General features: G+C 36.5%; 1 protein-coding gene across 2 annotated transcripts in view; it reads left to right on the forward strand.

Moving 5' to 3' along the window:
- The window catches only part of FAM117B (family with sequence similarity 117 member B), a 113,145-nt gene extending 97,480 nt beyond the window's left edge, over positions 1 to 15,665 (forward strand). For both annotated transcript variants that reach the window (XM_045847625.1, XM_045847626.1), the window contains 4 exons: positions 1,351 to 1,494; positions 2,728 to 2,953; positions 5,232 to 5,352; positions 11,772 to 15,665. In XM_045847625.1, the coding sequence (XP_045703581.1) occupies positions 1,351 to 1,494; positions 2,728 to 2,953; positions 5,232 to 5,352; positions 11,772 to 12,090 (810 nt within the window). In that variant the 3' untranslated portion in view covers positions 12,091 to 15,665. The remainder of the gene's footprint in view (positions 1 to 1,350; positions 1,495 to 2,727; positions 2,954 to 5,231; positions 5,353 to 11,771) is intronic.
- The last annotated feature ends 508 nt before the right edge of the window (positions 15,666 to 16,173 follow it).

Genomic DNA, 16,173 nt, shown 5'->3' on the forward strand with positions numbered 1-16,173 from the left:
TGGTCCAAAAACATGGATGCACATTATACACAACAAAATACAGTAGGTTGTATTTTGTGTATACTGAGGAGCTGGTTTGATTGCTCACATTTTTTGTGAGGCCTAAACTTCATTTTGATTTATTTTAGAGTTACTCATGTCTATTAGAAGTATGTTCTTTCAATCTAGAGAAATAACTATTTCACGCAGTGATATTTTCACTGATATGTCCCCTAGAGTAAGGGACACAAAAGAAAGAATAAACAAATGGGACTACATCAAAATACAAAGCTTCTGCACAGCTAAAGAAAACATCAACAAAATGAAAAGGAAACCAACTGTATGGGAAAATATGTTTGCCAGTAATACCTTGGACAAGGGTTTGATTTCCAAAATATATAAAGCACTCACACTACTCCACTCCCGGGAGATAAACAACCCAATTTAAAAATGGACAAGGGGCCTGAACAGACACTTCTCCAAGGATGACATACAGAGGGCCCAGAGACATATGAAAGAATGCTGAGCATCACTAGCCATCAGAGAGATACAAATTAAAACCACAATGAGATACCACTTCACACCGTTGAGAATGGCCATCATAAACAAATCAACAAACAAATGCTGGTGAGGCTGTGGAGAAAAGGGGACCCTAGTACACTGTTGGTGGGACTGCAGACTGGTAACAGCCACTATGGAAAACAGTATGGAACTTCCTCAGAAAACTAAAAATGGATCTGCCTTTTGACCTGGCAATTCCACTACTGGGGTTATACCCTAAGAATCCTGAAACACCAATCCAAAAGAACCTGCGCACCCATATGTTTATAGCAGCATAATTTATAGTAGTCACATGCTGGAAGCAACCTAAGTGCCCATCAGTAAATGAGTGGATCAAAAAATTGTGTACATTTACACAGTGGAATACTACGCAGCAGAAAAAAGGAGCTCCTACCCTTTGTGACAGTGTGCATGGGTGTGAAGAACATTATGCTAAATAAAATAAGCCAGGCAGTGAAAGACAAATACTACATGATCTCACCTGTAAGTGAAACCTAATCAACAAAGCAAGCAAACAAAATGTAACCAGAGTCATTAAAATAAAGAACAAACTGATAGTAACTAGAGGGGTGGAGGGATGGGATAACTGGAGGGAAAAGGGGAAGGATCATCAAGGAACATGTATAAAGGACACGTGCAAAGACAAAGTGGGTAGGATCCAGGATGGGTGGGGTGGAGGGGAGTGGTGGGTGGAAAATGGAAACAACTCTATTTGAACAACAATTTGAAAATGCTGTTAAAAAAAGAGTGAGAGGGCAATAAAAAGTGGTATTAAATCTCTCTTCTACCCCTTTACCACTTATTCTCAAGGCTCCTGTTCAAAAGAGTACACTTATTCCAGTAATTCCCATCACCAAATCAACAGGCTCCCGGTTCCGGAACAGTGTGGAAGGATTGAATCAGGAGATTGAAATAATAATTAAAGAGACTGGGGAAAAGGAAGAACAACTTATAGTAAGTATCCTTATATATTAACTCTTCTAATTATTAAAAAATTCACAATTTTGTTTTCCCTATTTACTTAAGTGTTTTCTTTATTGTTGAGAGAATGAAAACTTTTCATTTCTTGAATCTCATAGAAACAGTTGATGTGACTTAAATTTGAATTCTTCAACAGAAACTATTTTTTGCTTATCTGTATTTAAAAATCACTGGACAGGCATAGTATGTTTCTAATTGCTATAACTCCATTTAACAAATATTTAGCTTACTGATAAGTTGGGGAGGGAGGCACATGACATCAGATCCTTTCTAAACATGAATCTACCTGTTTCTTATTGTTTGTCACTTAATATTTGGTTAACTGTAACATCAGCTCTGCCTACTTATCATGCATATAAGAATGTACACTGTTCTAACTATAATACACATAAGAATGATTCACATGTAAGACACAGTGAGAAAATTTTCCGTTTATGTTTAAAACCATGAAACAGTATATTAAAGCTTTTCATCAGTGAAAGAAGAATCAAAGAGTTCGAAGTAGTATTTTGTTGATATTTAAGATTAAAGGTTGATTTAGATTAGAGAACCCTTAAAAATAAAGATTGATTTAGATTAGAGAAAACACAGCTCCATATACCCTCTCCTCCATACTGCATGATAGAGGAACCTTTCCCTGATGTAATAAAGGTAAATGAGCCAGAGGTGAACTTGGAGTTGGTTTCCCTGGTAAGTGTTCCCCACAAGCTTTTTTCAGATTGCTCTCCTTGATTCCTTCCTGTAATTAGCACTGTCATGATTAACCTTTTCCTCATGTAGGAAGGTTTTGTTGAAAACACTCTTTCAGGAAGAGTTGGCAGGGGGAGGAAGTAACAGGGCCTAACATTTTCTTCTAATACAGAACCTAATGTTAAACCTAGATTTCTCACTTTACCATGGCCCTTCTTTATCATTTTTAAAGTAATATTTAGCCCATGATAAGTAACTTAGTACAATTTATCATTCAGCAAGCCTTGACTACCTGTCAAGTGCCAGACCCATGCTGCTTGATTCTAGTGGGGCAGTCAGAGTAGACAGGAATGTCACTGATGGAGCAACACAAAGGCTTCTTTCTCATTAGACCTACTAAGTCAGGGATTTCTGACTTACCAGTCTTCTGGAACAACGGGAAGGTCGACACTGGGGACATTTCTGCGTGAATTTCAAAATCAGTGATAATTATACATATATTTAAAAATTTTATAGCCACAAGATATTCCAGATGGCCATCGTGCACCTCCCCCCCTTGTACAGAGAAGTAGCAGCACACGCAGCATCGACACACAGACCCCCGGCGGGGCAGACAGGGGAAGCAACAACAGCAGCCGCTCTCAGTCTGTGTCCCCCACGTCATTCCTCACCATCTCCAATGAAGGTAGCGAAGAGAGCCCTTGTTCAGCTGATGACCTGCTTGTTGATCCCAGAGATAAAGGTACAATGCAGGAGGAATTTGTTACCAGATAAGGGAATACCACCTATTTTATCTTTTATCCTGTTTATTTTCTAGCAAAACATACACATTTAAGGCTACTAAGGTAATTACTCTGAGATGTTTCAAAACATAGATTTAAAAAAATTGGAGTACAGCACTGACCAGTATAGCTCAGTGGGTTGGGTGTCATTCCACAATGTGAAAGGTCAGCAGTTTGATTCTCATTCAGGGCACATGGCTGGGTTGTAGACCAGGACCCTGACTTGAGGGAGTGCAAGAGACAACCAATTGATGTTTCTCTCCATCTCTTTCTCCCTCCCTTTTCCCTCTCTCTAAAAATAAATTTAAAAAATTTTTTTTAAATAGTACAAAACAGTAGGTTTTTACTGTAGTGTGCTCAAGTGATGGTCAAGTTGGGTGGGTTTGTGGGCTTTTATTTGTTCCTTTCTTTTTTTTTTTTTGCACCTGTTAATACAACGTCCTTATTAGTGAGAAACATTTTTTTTTTATAAATGAGATGAACATTTGTCCTGAAAAGCCATTTATTCTCTCCGTCTCCTTAGTAGTCATGTTTTTATTACCTCTTATACTAAGTTAGAGTTTTTTAGGATCTATATTTATGATATGTCCAACAAGAACCAAGCTGATTTATATCAATGCAAAAGGTATATTCAAGGGAAACCTGGAGTAAAAGGTTGGAGGGCTAGAGTATTAAACTACTTAATCAACTTGAAAAACTTGGAGACCTAAGCAGTTTGAATTACTAACTACTAATTAATTAATTAAATTACTAATATTCTTACCTTTTACAACAAGTAAGACCTTTCATTTGTCTTTTTGAGGGCACTATTTTGTTAGCCTAATCCTAGTTACTGCATGTGTTTCAGTACAATAGCAGGATACTTATTTTAAATTCTACAGCTCAGTTCAGTAGTCATTTAGTTAGGACCTGCTATTCACAGTGTATTGAATATACTAAAATGTTTCATTGCTACAACTAGCCATTTCTACCAGTCACCTAAATTACTGAAACTACAGCATGTCCAGAGAACATAAGATGTTCTGAAGACGTGACTTCAGACTATGGGCCATTATAAAATATTATTATTTGGACCCTTTTTGCCAGCTTCTAGGTTAAATAAAACATAGCTGTTCAAGGCCAGTACTCCAGACCAGCCAAATCACAGTCCCTGGGAGTTGTAGGACGTGAGCACTAGAGATGCTCCAGTGGTTTCAGTGTGCATACAAGTTTGACACCCAGTCAGTTAAACACTTGGATTGGACCCTGTGTTTCTTGTTAGGAATCTGCATAATTAACTACTTCCTTTATTTATTGTGAGGATTTAAAAGGGCAGTGAATGCAAACCACTTAGCTCAGCTCCTGGTACTTAACTTAGTGCTCAGTCAGGTGTACCCCCCAAAATTTTAAAAGCCATCGTTAGTAAAATCTTCCCTTTGATAGCATGTCATAAATTTTGTGCCCTGTTGTATTTGATTTTAAGAGCTTAGTGACTGACGAGCTTCTCTGATAAGAAAACAGAGCCACAGTGCTGCTCTGTGCAAGGAATGGTAGCTTACCTAACACAGACTGAAAATTCAGAACACATATGTAACATATCAAGATGTTTCAAGTTAATATAGTATAAACTGAGGACCTCAGTACTGAACAGGAATACCAGAGGAAAAAGTTTTCCCTTTGGTGTGGTTACAATCTGGGAAGATTTCAGAAACTTTGAGCCAGACATTGAAGACAGTTTTTGAAACTAACAGAGAAGGATCTCTTAGGTATGGAGAATTTGATAGGCAAAAGGAAGTCTTTGGCATACAGTGCATATATGGATCTGACTACCTGGACCAGAGAGTGTAACCTGTGTAGCTAAGAAATCAAACTGAGAAATTCTGCAGGGTAGCACAGGAGTGAATTGCCAACAGCCAGTGAGGAACCATTTCAGTTACTTGTACTGAGAAGAATGGAACTGCTTTGGAGTCTGCTTGCTCTGTGTAGAATAAAAATAAATCAGTGAGAGAGGCCTAGGCTGTGGTTATTATAAATGGAAAAGAAATAGAACTCTTATTTATTTATGCATTTATTTAACAAACTTTATCTCCTTTTTACCAGGAATTGTGTTATACATTGGGATGATGTTGATGAGTACAACACTCTTTCTACCCCCAAGTAGTTTATGGTGTTGGGGGAAAGCGAGAACAATGAAATACAGTATGACTATGCATTTATGTAGTAGTATTTCTTAGTAATCCAGCATGTCATTTATTGTAGAGAATGGGAACAACTCTCCTTTGCCCAAATATGCAACCTCACCAAAACCTAACAACAGCTATATGTTCAAAAGGGAACCTCCGGAGGGCTGCGAAAGGGTCAAAGTCTTTGAGGAATGCTCGTAAGTACCCCCACTTCCCCCACAAAACCCAAAAGCTTTTATTATGAGAATTTTCACAGAAGTTGAATAATAATAGTACAGTGATCACCTATATAACCACCACTTAGGTTCTGTATTAACATTTTGTTGTATTTGCTTTATTTGTGTGTGGTAGTGTTTTTGCTAAACTATTTGAAAGTAAGTTGCAGACATCATGACACTTAACCTTAAAAACAATTTAATATTTGTTTCCTAAAAGTAACTGCAGTATTCCTACATAAGCACAGTACCATTATCACACCAAAGAAAATGAACAGTAATACTTAATATCAACTAATAATCATTTGTTACTCACATTTTCTCAGTTCCTTCCAACATGTCATCCGTGGCTGTTATTTTGGGACCTGTATACAGTCAGCATCACACTTTGAATCTAGCAGTGTATGTATTCAAGATAGACCATAGTTCTCACCCAGTGTGGTTTCCTTCTTTTAAGGATCGAATTCCCTTTGGGTTTGTTTTTTTAATCTACTTTTGGTCTTCATTTCTTTAAACAATTTTTTAAAAATTTTGTCTGCTAATACAGGAAACATAATTCTATTACTTTGCCGAATCATGTTACTGTGATGAAGATAGAAGTAGAATTTTAAAGTGGTGCACTTGATGTGTGCTCTCCTATGCTCATATTCTTCTGTTGTCTGGTTCTAGTCAAGTAGTCCAATTTTACACTCAAAAGTTGCTCAGAAAGTATTACAGCCTTGGGTTTTCAGTAGTTTTGACTTCTTGCTTTATAAGCGATGGCTACAGGGTTCTAAGTGTGTATGAGTTTGAGCAAATTAGGTGATGAACATTATTTGGAAATACGGTGATAGCACTTAGCCTTCACCTTCTCATCTCACTGTGGCTGCTAGTCTAAGAGCCATCCTTGTGGCTTTTTTTTTTTTTAAGTTGTTGTTTTCCTTAAGATTTTATTTATTTATTTATTTATTTATTTATTTATTTATTTATTTATTTATTTAGCGAGAAGGGAAGAGAGGGAGAAAGAGAGGGAGATAAACATCAGTGTGTGGTTGCCTCTCATGCACCCCCTACTGGGGACCTGGCCTACAACACAGGCATGTGCCCTAGACTGGGAATCAAACCGGCAACCCTTTGGTTCACAGGCCAGCGCTCAATCCACTGAGCTTCACCAGCCAGGGTTCCATGTGGCTTTTTCTCACTGTGAAACCCAAAATACAATGTGGATATTATCCAGTCTTGTCCATTTCACATAATTTATATTTTTCCTCCATTGTGAACATCTTAGAATCATTTTGAAATATGATATCCTTTTATTCCTTTTTGTGCCCCTCCTGCCTGTGCTTCTTTTAGCTTAAATTCTTAATAATTTGCCATACAAAGAGCATTGTATTTGAATTCTTTCAACTTCTATACTAGGAACTCCCAGCTGTCAGTCTCTTATCTGCTCTTGTGATAGTAATTGAAAACTTTTAGCAACTGCTTATTTAGTTTTGCACCATGTGAGCCTAAAAGCTTGACTGGTGCCAGCTAAGAGTTTATCTGTTTCTTGGATCCCTGAAATTATCTGGGGTATTAGTTGAAACTGCAGATTCCCAAGCCCCACCCAGGTCTAAAGAGTAAATATGGAGATGGGACCTGGATTATGCATCTTTAACAAATACCTCACATGATTTTTATGTTCAGTTTCGAAATGCTGGCTTAGACTTTTTCATGAGAGTCCTTAAAAATAGTTTTTCTATTAATTAAAAATCAGATGATCCAAATAGATCTTTTTGGAGTTGAGCTCTTGATTTACTCATTAGTAGTTCAGATTTGCCTAAGTGCAGAGAAATGGTTGATTGACTTAAAAGCAATTTGAATTTCTTTTATCAATGACTTTGAGTTAATATTTGTTATGTGGGTTGGTGTGCTGTGGTATATGCTTTAGACTGTTACATTTGGAAATTTTCACAAGACTCCACATGTGAGATATAGATATAGATACACACACTATTTGTATGTAAAGGAGGGAGGGAAGGAAGCACAGGGCTCTGTTTGTGTGTGTGTGTGTGTATGGATGGATGGATAAATGTAGATAGACAAATAAAACATAAAGTCAACCTTAACATAGCATGTTTTATGTCATATTCATCTGTTAATAGAAGGTAAGCCTAATCTTTTTTAAATGTACATAGTTATAAATTTTACTAATATAAAGGATATGTAGCAGACAAAAACCTATTCATTTTCAAAAACTTTCATTGCTTTCCAAAAACAAATTAACAGCAGTAACCCAGGAGTGGATTACTTAGAAGTAATTTTAATCTGTTATCAGTAACACAAATAACTCTTAAGTTTAAAAATTAGTCTCTTTTTGTACTAGCTATGCCAAAGTTAGAGCAAAACCCCTTGGATTCAATGGTATTAAAGCAAAGGCTGATTATTGGTCCTAACTGAAAACTTTTTGCTTATTAAATCATTCTTTAAATAATACTTTTTTCTCTAAGTCTTACTTTTGGTTTAAGAGAAGTAACTCTGACTTGAACTACAGGTTAGAGTGAGTTGAGAGTTGATATTTGGTTCTAGAAATGTGTATTTATTTACCCGAAGGAAAAAAGGTAGTTGGATTTGATCCAGAAAGCCCAAGACCAGATTTGCACTTTTTTTCTGTTGCTACATTCTGTTTGATACACACATACCATGGCCATGCCACCTGCACTTGGTCCTTTTCAGTGAAGTCAGACATGCTGTTTCCTGATCCCAGCTAATGAACTCAATCTTAGTTACCTGAGGTTCCTAGGTATTATGACCTCTTTGCAGTATACAGGTATTTTTTCCTTTCTTCCTCTTTCTCCCTCACTCCTTCACATTGTAAATAATTTTGACTTAACCATTTTCTATGTTGATAATTTATGCCTGAATTTAAAAAAGGAAAAAAATCGCATAAGCCTTCTAAAAATACCAAAGAATTCCTTGCATCATTATGAAAACCTGTAATTGTCCAGCCTGTTCATCCAATTTTCAGAAAGGCAGCTAGCAAACAGTTATCTCTGTTTAGATATATAATCCTTTTGGAACAACTTTTTAAGCAAAAGTAAAATTTTAAGACATTCTGAGAGTGGTTTTTTTGTTTTTCTGGTAGTTACAGTTCTTAAGTTGAAGAAAACCTTGATATGTTTGTTGGGTTGGCCAAAAAGTTCATTTAGTTTTTCTCCATAAGATGGCTCTAGTAGTGAGCACTTAGTTGTCTTTAACTTCTTTTGAAACAGTTTTGTTAGATTATATTGTGACAGTCATATCATTTTTTTATTCTCAAAATAGGATAATTTTTGTGTAGCTATTTTAATATTGAGGATGTAAGAAAGTACACATTTTTGGCATATTGTGCTTTATTATTTCAAAAAAGGTAAAAACACATCTGAAACACAGAAAAAGATTTGTGCGGTGTATGGAGAAGGTGCTGTGATTGATTGAACTAGTCAGAAGTGATTTGCAAAGTTTCATGCTGGAGATTCCTCACTGGGACAGTGCTCCATGGTCAGGTAGACCAGTTGAAATTGACAGATCAAATTGAGACATTTAGAACATTCACCATTATACCAGGTTGGAAATAGCCGACATACTCAAAAGAGTAGTGACCAAAAGATGGCACAAGAATAGTGACTCAAAGACAACACAAGGAGGGTTTTCTTAGTGCTTTTTTACTCTTAATGTTCTGTTTCTTGATCTGGGTGTTAGTTAGAGAAAGTAACTTTATATTATTTTTTATAAACATTTTCTTAAGCCTTTTCATGAAAGCAACAAGGAAGTTAAACTCTTGAGATTTTCTCATTTAAAAATATCGGTCAAAAAGTTCATTTGTATTTCAGAAATGCAAGGTTTCATTCTCAAGATCTATTAGTAGCTACATGTATTAAGTAATTTTTAAGACGATAACCTCAAACAAATTAATTACCTAGATTAAAAACCTAGGATTCATTTGGAGGAGGATGTAAAAATTGATTAGCGCCCTCCCACCCCTATCAGCATTAGAAAGTTATCTCTAATAATTCTCTCTTCAAAAGAAAAGTCAGGCCCTGGCTGGTATGGGTTAGTGGATTGAGCATTGGCCTACTAACTGGAAGGTTGCTGATTGGTTTCTGGTCAGGACGCACATGCCTTGGTTGTGGGCCAGGTTCCCAGTTGGGAGTGTGCAAGAGGTAGCCAATCAATGTTTTTCTCACACATCGATGTTTCTCTCCCTTTCTTTCTCCCTCCCTTCTCTCTAAAAATAAATAAATAAAATAGTTAAAACAGAAAACTCAGGCATATTTCATTTCCTATCTTCTTTAACCAATTGAAAACCATACTCTCAGATAGCAAAATAGAGGAGTGTGTCCTTATATCAGCAATATACCCAAATACATTTGTGGGCCTAAAAGTACTTCATGAGTTAAGTTTTTGTTGTGTTTAAGAAAAAATAGTGTACAAATAAAGCAATTTAAATGATGCAATTTTTAAAAATGTAATAATACATTTTCTGTAACCTAGTGCACCCAACATACTGTCATTTCAATATGTAATCATTATAAAAATATTATTCATACAATATTTTGCATTCCTTTTATTGTACCAGGTTGTCAGAATCTAGTGTGTATTCCGCACTGATGTCACATAGCAATTTCGACAGGCCGCATTTCCAGTGTTCAATAGCCACGTGGGGTTTATGACTACCCTGATGCACTGCGCAGATCTGGAGCCTTCCAAGGCGAGGTCTGGGGCTAGTGTCTGCACAGATCCCACATGGGGCACTGAGATTTATCTCATTAAGTCCCCACAAGGCTGGGAGGTAGGGGATGTTCAGTCCATCTCAGAGCTGAGACAACTGAGGCTCAGGGAGGTTAAGTGGCTGGGACCAGGGTCTGCTGCTCCAGGCCTCTGCTGTCACAGCCCTCAGGTGGAGGTTCAGGCTGCGAGCAGATCAGCAAGGTGTCAGCTGGACCTGGGCCTTTCCATGTGAGCCTACTCCCTCATGTAATTTCTTATTCTTAATTACTATATTTGTCAAAACTATTGATGGGTAGTGTTCCCTATTAATTGAAAATATCTGCCCACCCAAAATACTGTCTACATGAAACTATTTTTTTCTTTTAGCACCCACTCCCCAGATCTGTTGTTTATTCATTCTTTAAAACCCAGCTGAGCTGTAACTTCTTTGGAAGCCTTCTTCCTCCACACTCTCCCTCTTCCTTTGTGCCACAGGTTATCCACTCTCCCTTGTGCTACTTCTAAACCTTTCATACCACACTATGAGATCCTCTTGCAGCAGTTCTTAACCTTTTTTGTGCAGTGGACACCTTTGGCAGCCTGGTAATGCTTATGGGTGCTTTGAATTAATCTAGAACTTCTCCAAATAATGTTTTTCAGATACATTAAACACATAGGATTACAAAGGAGACTAATTATATTGAAATATGGTTCTGTCCTTAGTGCCCCCCTCCCTCCCATATCTGTATATTTAGTCTATCCATTGTAGAGTGTTTGATCTTTGGGTCCCCAGAATTTAGTGCTGACTTGGCACACTCAGATTTTGTTGTTTATTAGGAGATGACTACCATGCTTTTATAATATGATCATACCACCTTTTTTTTTTAACCTGAATCTTGTTTTATTTAAGTTCTCCCACCTCAATTTACTTTTAATTTTGTGGCATTTCTTGTTACTTGAGCAATTTTTTTTTAATTTTCATAGAATACATTAATACTAATAACCTTTTCCAACTATTTGAGTAAATTTTCAGGCGCACCTGGGGAAAGGGAAGGATTTGGCTTGAATAAAAGTTTCAGAGAAAAGAGCTGCCATTGGTTTTATTTTGACTTTACATTTCTATTACATTCCTCAGAAGACCATCATGGTTAACTCAAAGAATTGTTTCAGTCAAAGAGATTTTTAAGTACTCCTTAAGTACAAAGAGAAAATTTAGGCCTACCAGATTTTAGTCGTGCCATGGTGGAACTTAGCAAAAGATGAACACTGTATGTCATTTCTTTGCCCTCTCCCTTCAAAATAGTACAGATTTGGAAAACCATGGTAGTGGAACACATTTTGTCTTTAAACATTTAGAATTTATTTTACTTTAGGAAATTCTTTATTCACACTGACTGTCTCAGATCTGTGTCCAGATGCAGTCAGTGGTCATCAGCCTGAGCTACCTGTGTGGTACACAGGGTTGCCAGGGCACTGAAAGCAGCAGGGTGCATGGTGCGTCTGGCATTCTGACATACATATTTAGAATCATGTGTTTAATTCCACTTTGGTTCATAGCATTGAAGCTTTTGACATAGCTTGAGTTTTGTATTCCTTTTATGTATCTATAAGTTACCTGTTTTAAAAAAGTAATAAAAGAATTTATTTCTGGTATTCGTGACTTAAAAGTATTGGGTTGTCTGTTTGCTGTCTAGGCCAAAACAACTTCACGAAATCCCAGCCTTTTACTGTCCTGACAAAAACAAGGTGAATTTCATTCCTAAGAGCGGCTCTGCTTTCTGCCTCGTCAGCATCCTCAAGCCACTCCTTCCCACACCAGATCTTACCCTCAAGGGCTCTGGCCACAGTCTGACAGTCACCACTGGTATGACAACCACTCTGCTGCAGCCGATTGCTGTGGCCTCCCTGTCTACAAACACGGAGCAAGACCGAGTCTCTCGAGGAACAAGTACAGTCATGCCATCGGCCTCTCTTCTCACACCACCAGAACCAATTGAGGAAGCTGAAGGATAGGTCCCAGTGCTGCGTAGCCGTTGTTCCCTCGGATCTCTTGACTGTGATGGCATCATGAGCTCCCTGTTGGCTATGATGTGCTCCACCTTTCCACAGTGACATGTCACGGTACAGCTTCTGGAAGGAAGCAGCCCTCTGATGGCTTTGCTCACTGTGAAGACCAGCCCTCAGTGCTTAGCCTGATTTTCCTAAAGTGCTGGTTGAAACAAAAAGGTCTCATTCTTTACTTTTGGAGGGCTGATACCACATTGTTTTTTGTTTTCAAATTAAACTTCTCTATAAACAAAAACAGGACAAAAAACTGACCCCTGCAAACATGATTCCTGGAGATGTGAATGATGCTGCAAGAACCATCTTTTATATGAAAAATGACTATTTTCTAATACCAATGTTACATTTTCTGAAACGTAGCAAGCAGATGTTCAAAAGATTCTTTGGTGGCCTCTGTTTCTTGTTTCCTTTTCTAGATGTGTGCTTTTCTCAGCTGTTTTCTGCTTTGGGACCAAAGGGATTGTTGACATTTTCCCAATAATCTTAATCTCATGACTATGTTTTTCTCCCAAACAAGAATTGATAGGTAAATACATTGAACAAGTATATGTAAAAAGAAATAAAAAGCAATATTAGTACATTATGTGATTTATGTTTTTTGATGTCAGAAGTTTGTGCTTTGGGTGAAATATTTATAAAACTGCTGTTTTCTTCACTATTCCTGTACACATTTCACCATGTGGTCAGAAGAATTGTAGTCTGGATACGAATGCTTAATATGTTCTCACCATTATTGGAAGTTGTTGGTTTAAAAGTCAGTGAGCCCAAAGGAAGCTACCCAGTGTTGACTGCTAGCTAGGAGTAAGGGTCCCCTTTGGTTTTCTGCGCAGTATTTGTCACATGGTCTCCCTTTACCACAGGTGTTATTCTACCTTTAACCATCACTGTATCATAGTCCCAAGAGATCCTAAAATGACTGTGCATGGATTTTCTCCTTTGCTTTTGTGATGTTGTCTTGTGGATTTGGTCAGGGTTAATAGTTTGTCAGGAGTGTATTCCATTGAATAGCAATCCGTAGTCACAGAATATTGCGACTGACGTTTTCTTTACGGTAGTTGGCACTGAGATATTACCTACAGGTTTTGCTAGTTGTCCCTCCAACATTCCACACAGTGGGGAAAGCAGGCAAAGGAGAGCTCCGAAGCATAAACAACAGAGACCTTTGAAAAATCCATCCAGTTTTGGATTTAGGCCCATCCTAATACAGCCACTCCTAATACACATGTCAGCAGTATTTCATGCCTGGTGTGTGGTAGTAAAATCAAGGAGCAGCTCTTTTAAAAGGGGAGTTTCAGGAAACTGTTGATTTAAAAAATTCCTTCTAAGGTCTTCATATATTACCTTTTGATGCAATAATTTAATGTTCTTATACATATAAAAGGGAAAAATTTTAAATACTTGTAAAAGGGATATAGTTCAGAGGGTTACTATGTCAGTTTATCCAGCACATACCCCATCAGAGAAAACCTAGTGGTAGCAATAAGTCTTCTGAAAGGATTTCTTATACTCATGCACCTTTAAAACATCTAATAATAAAAAAATGTGCCCTGTTAAAGTTAAAATGGAGATGTATTTAAGGAAGTTAGATAAATTCAAACATAAAAGTCTTGTCAGGTTAGTTGGTGAGACTGATGAATTTTGGTATCTTTTTGTTGGAAACTAATTTCCTTGGAATTAGTACATTGTGGCTTCTAAATCAGTGAAAGCCCAGTTATTCAGAATCTAAACTTTTTGGTTGGTTTATTGAGAACCCTGATTTTTTGCCTTTGATTTTACCATTTCACCACAGAGGACTGCTCTATCAGAAGTACATTAAAAAAAAAAACTGAAGTCAGATGAGTTAATTTGAATGGTAGGGAGAAGTTAAAACAGGTTGCAAAAAAACCCTCAGTTTTGGATTACCTGAGTTGTTAAATCCATGTTTCTTTGCTTCACACTTAACTTGCTTCTGTCTCCATCCCTACAAGTTACAAGGGTATGTTTTACACCTAAAATGCCACTTGGTAAAGTTTTTCCTTTTACTCCGTTGTACATGTTTGTCTAATTCACATTTTTCTGTAGAGTTTCATATATCCTTAAACTAAAGTAATTTAAAATAGGAATGGGAGAATAAGTTTAAGATTTATTATTCACATAGTCTTATAAATGGAACTTGTGATGTTGTAACTTGTTTGGTTGTAAGGAGAATGTGAACTTGTAGGTAAATGAATTGTATGGCAAGCATTTATACCCTGGGTTTGGGAGAAATAGAGCCTCAGATTTGAAGGAAAAAAAAAAAGGTACAAACAACTCTAACTGCCAGTGCCAAAGGGCTAATATTTAAACATAGGAGCTTTATTGCAGTCTTAAAAAAATATTAACCATAGGTCCATTCAGCTTTATTTAACCCTTAGTTCACAGTTGATTTTTTTTAAATGGGTTTCCTTAGAATGCATAATAATTGTTTTCTAAAACTACATTCCATAATTATTATTCTACAGAAAACTGTATAGGAAGTAAATAAATTAGAATAACTTCAATGGGAGTATAATTGAAATTTTTTAAATTTTAAATAAATTTATTTCCATTGCAGTAAAAGAAATAGGTGGCGACATATATATATATATTTCAGCAGAAAGGAGCTCTTCTGTGGTTATTTACTTTGTCATTCTTAAGTTATTTTTTTACCTTTAATTTCTTGTGATTAAAATATGTAAATTTACTGTTTTTGATCATAACTAAGTCTATTCTCATAGTTTTTGTGAGCAATTATATTTTTAAAATACCTGTGCTGGGGTTGTTTTTTTTTTTTTTAGTTATCATTGTGAGCATGGATGCCAAAATTATTTTTTATCTAGATTCTTCATTTTGTTTAAAATATTTCATACACTTATGACAAGCCAAGTTGGCCTTTTAGAAGGTGCTGTTGCTGCCTGTGGAATAACTGGCAATAAGAAAGCCTTTTTGTTTTTAATGGTTAGCTTTTACTTGAAGATATAAAGAAATGGCAGAATTTATAGCCTTGTGTATGTCCAAGATTAGGACTGGGATGTCAAGATTTTCTTTTGTTAAAGGAACTAAAAGAAAAATTGCCACTACTGAATTTAACTTGACCATTCTAAACTTAAGATTCATTTCTCAATGCTTGGAATTTTGATGTCTCAAAACTGGACCAGTGGAAGTGCTCGGTTTGCATTAAGCTAAGAATCCTTAGCTCCGCACTTTAAAGTTTAAGTTTTACTCTGCCTAAATTAATGATAAGCAGAGTAGCCCTGAACAATACTTTGTTTATACAATCCTGTTGAAGAATATAATTTATGTTTTTTTAAAGTCTGTATTTTTCATCTCTGTTGAAGCTGTATAAATCTTTTTTCTAAACGCAATTTTTTAAAATTTTGTTTTCTAACAAAATTCTCCCCCAAACAGCATTTCCAATATGATAAATATTGTTACTATGTACTTATGTATTCCCTGTATCTGAACACTTGTTGCTGCCTCACAAGAAAATAGAACTTTTATGTTAAAAATAAAGTCTGTTTACTTGAGAGTTTTTCCTGTGTACTTTTATGAGTACTGCCTCAAATTCATGTTTTCTTTCCATATACTTATAGCCTGAATTAAATGATAAATAATGTATTCTTTTTCACAAATTAATAGAAAAATAGGTGTGTTAAATAGGGTATATAATATTGTCAATTGTTACTTCCTTGCTTCTCCCTTACTTGCTCTAGATTTTAAAGTACGCGATCTTTGTGGTAAATGCTAAGCAAACATTAAATATTAAGCAAGTTTAGAGAAGCATATATATATATATGTTTACAAGTAATTCAGTACTTCACCATTTTAAGAGAATTTAGCTGGGGCAGTCATTTAATTTCTTTCTGAAATATACATAGGAGGGTTTTCCTTCCTTCCTTCCTTCCTCCTTCCTTCCTTCCTTTCCTATCTTTCCTTCCCTCCCTCCCTCCCTCCCTTCCTTCCTTCCTTCCTTCCTTCTTTCCTTTACTTCCCCTCCCCTCCCCTCCCCTCCCCTCCCCTCCCCTCCCCTCCCCC

The sequence above is a fragment of the Phyllostomus hastatus genome, unplaced genomic scaffold (genome assembly GCF_019186645.2).
Source record: "Phyllostomus hastatus isolate PE091 unplaced genomic scaffold, TTU_PhHast_1.1 phas_contig_57, whole genome shotgun sequence".
NCBI lineage: Eukaryota > Metazoa > Chordata > Mammalia > Chiroptera > Phyllostomidae > Phyllostomus > Phyllostomus hastatus.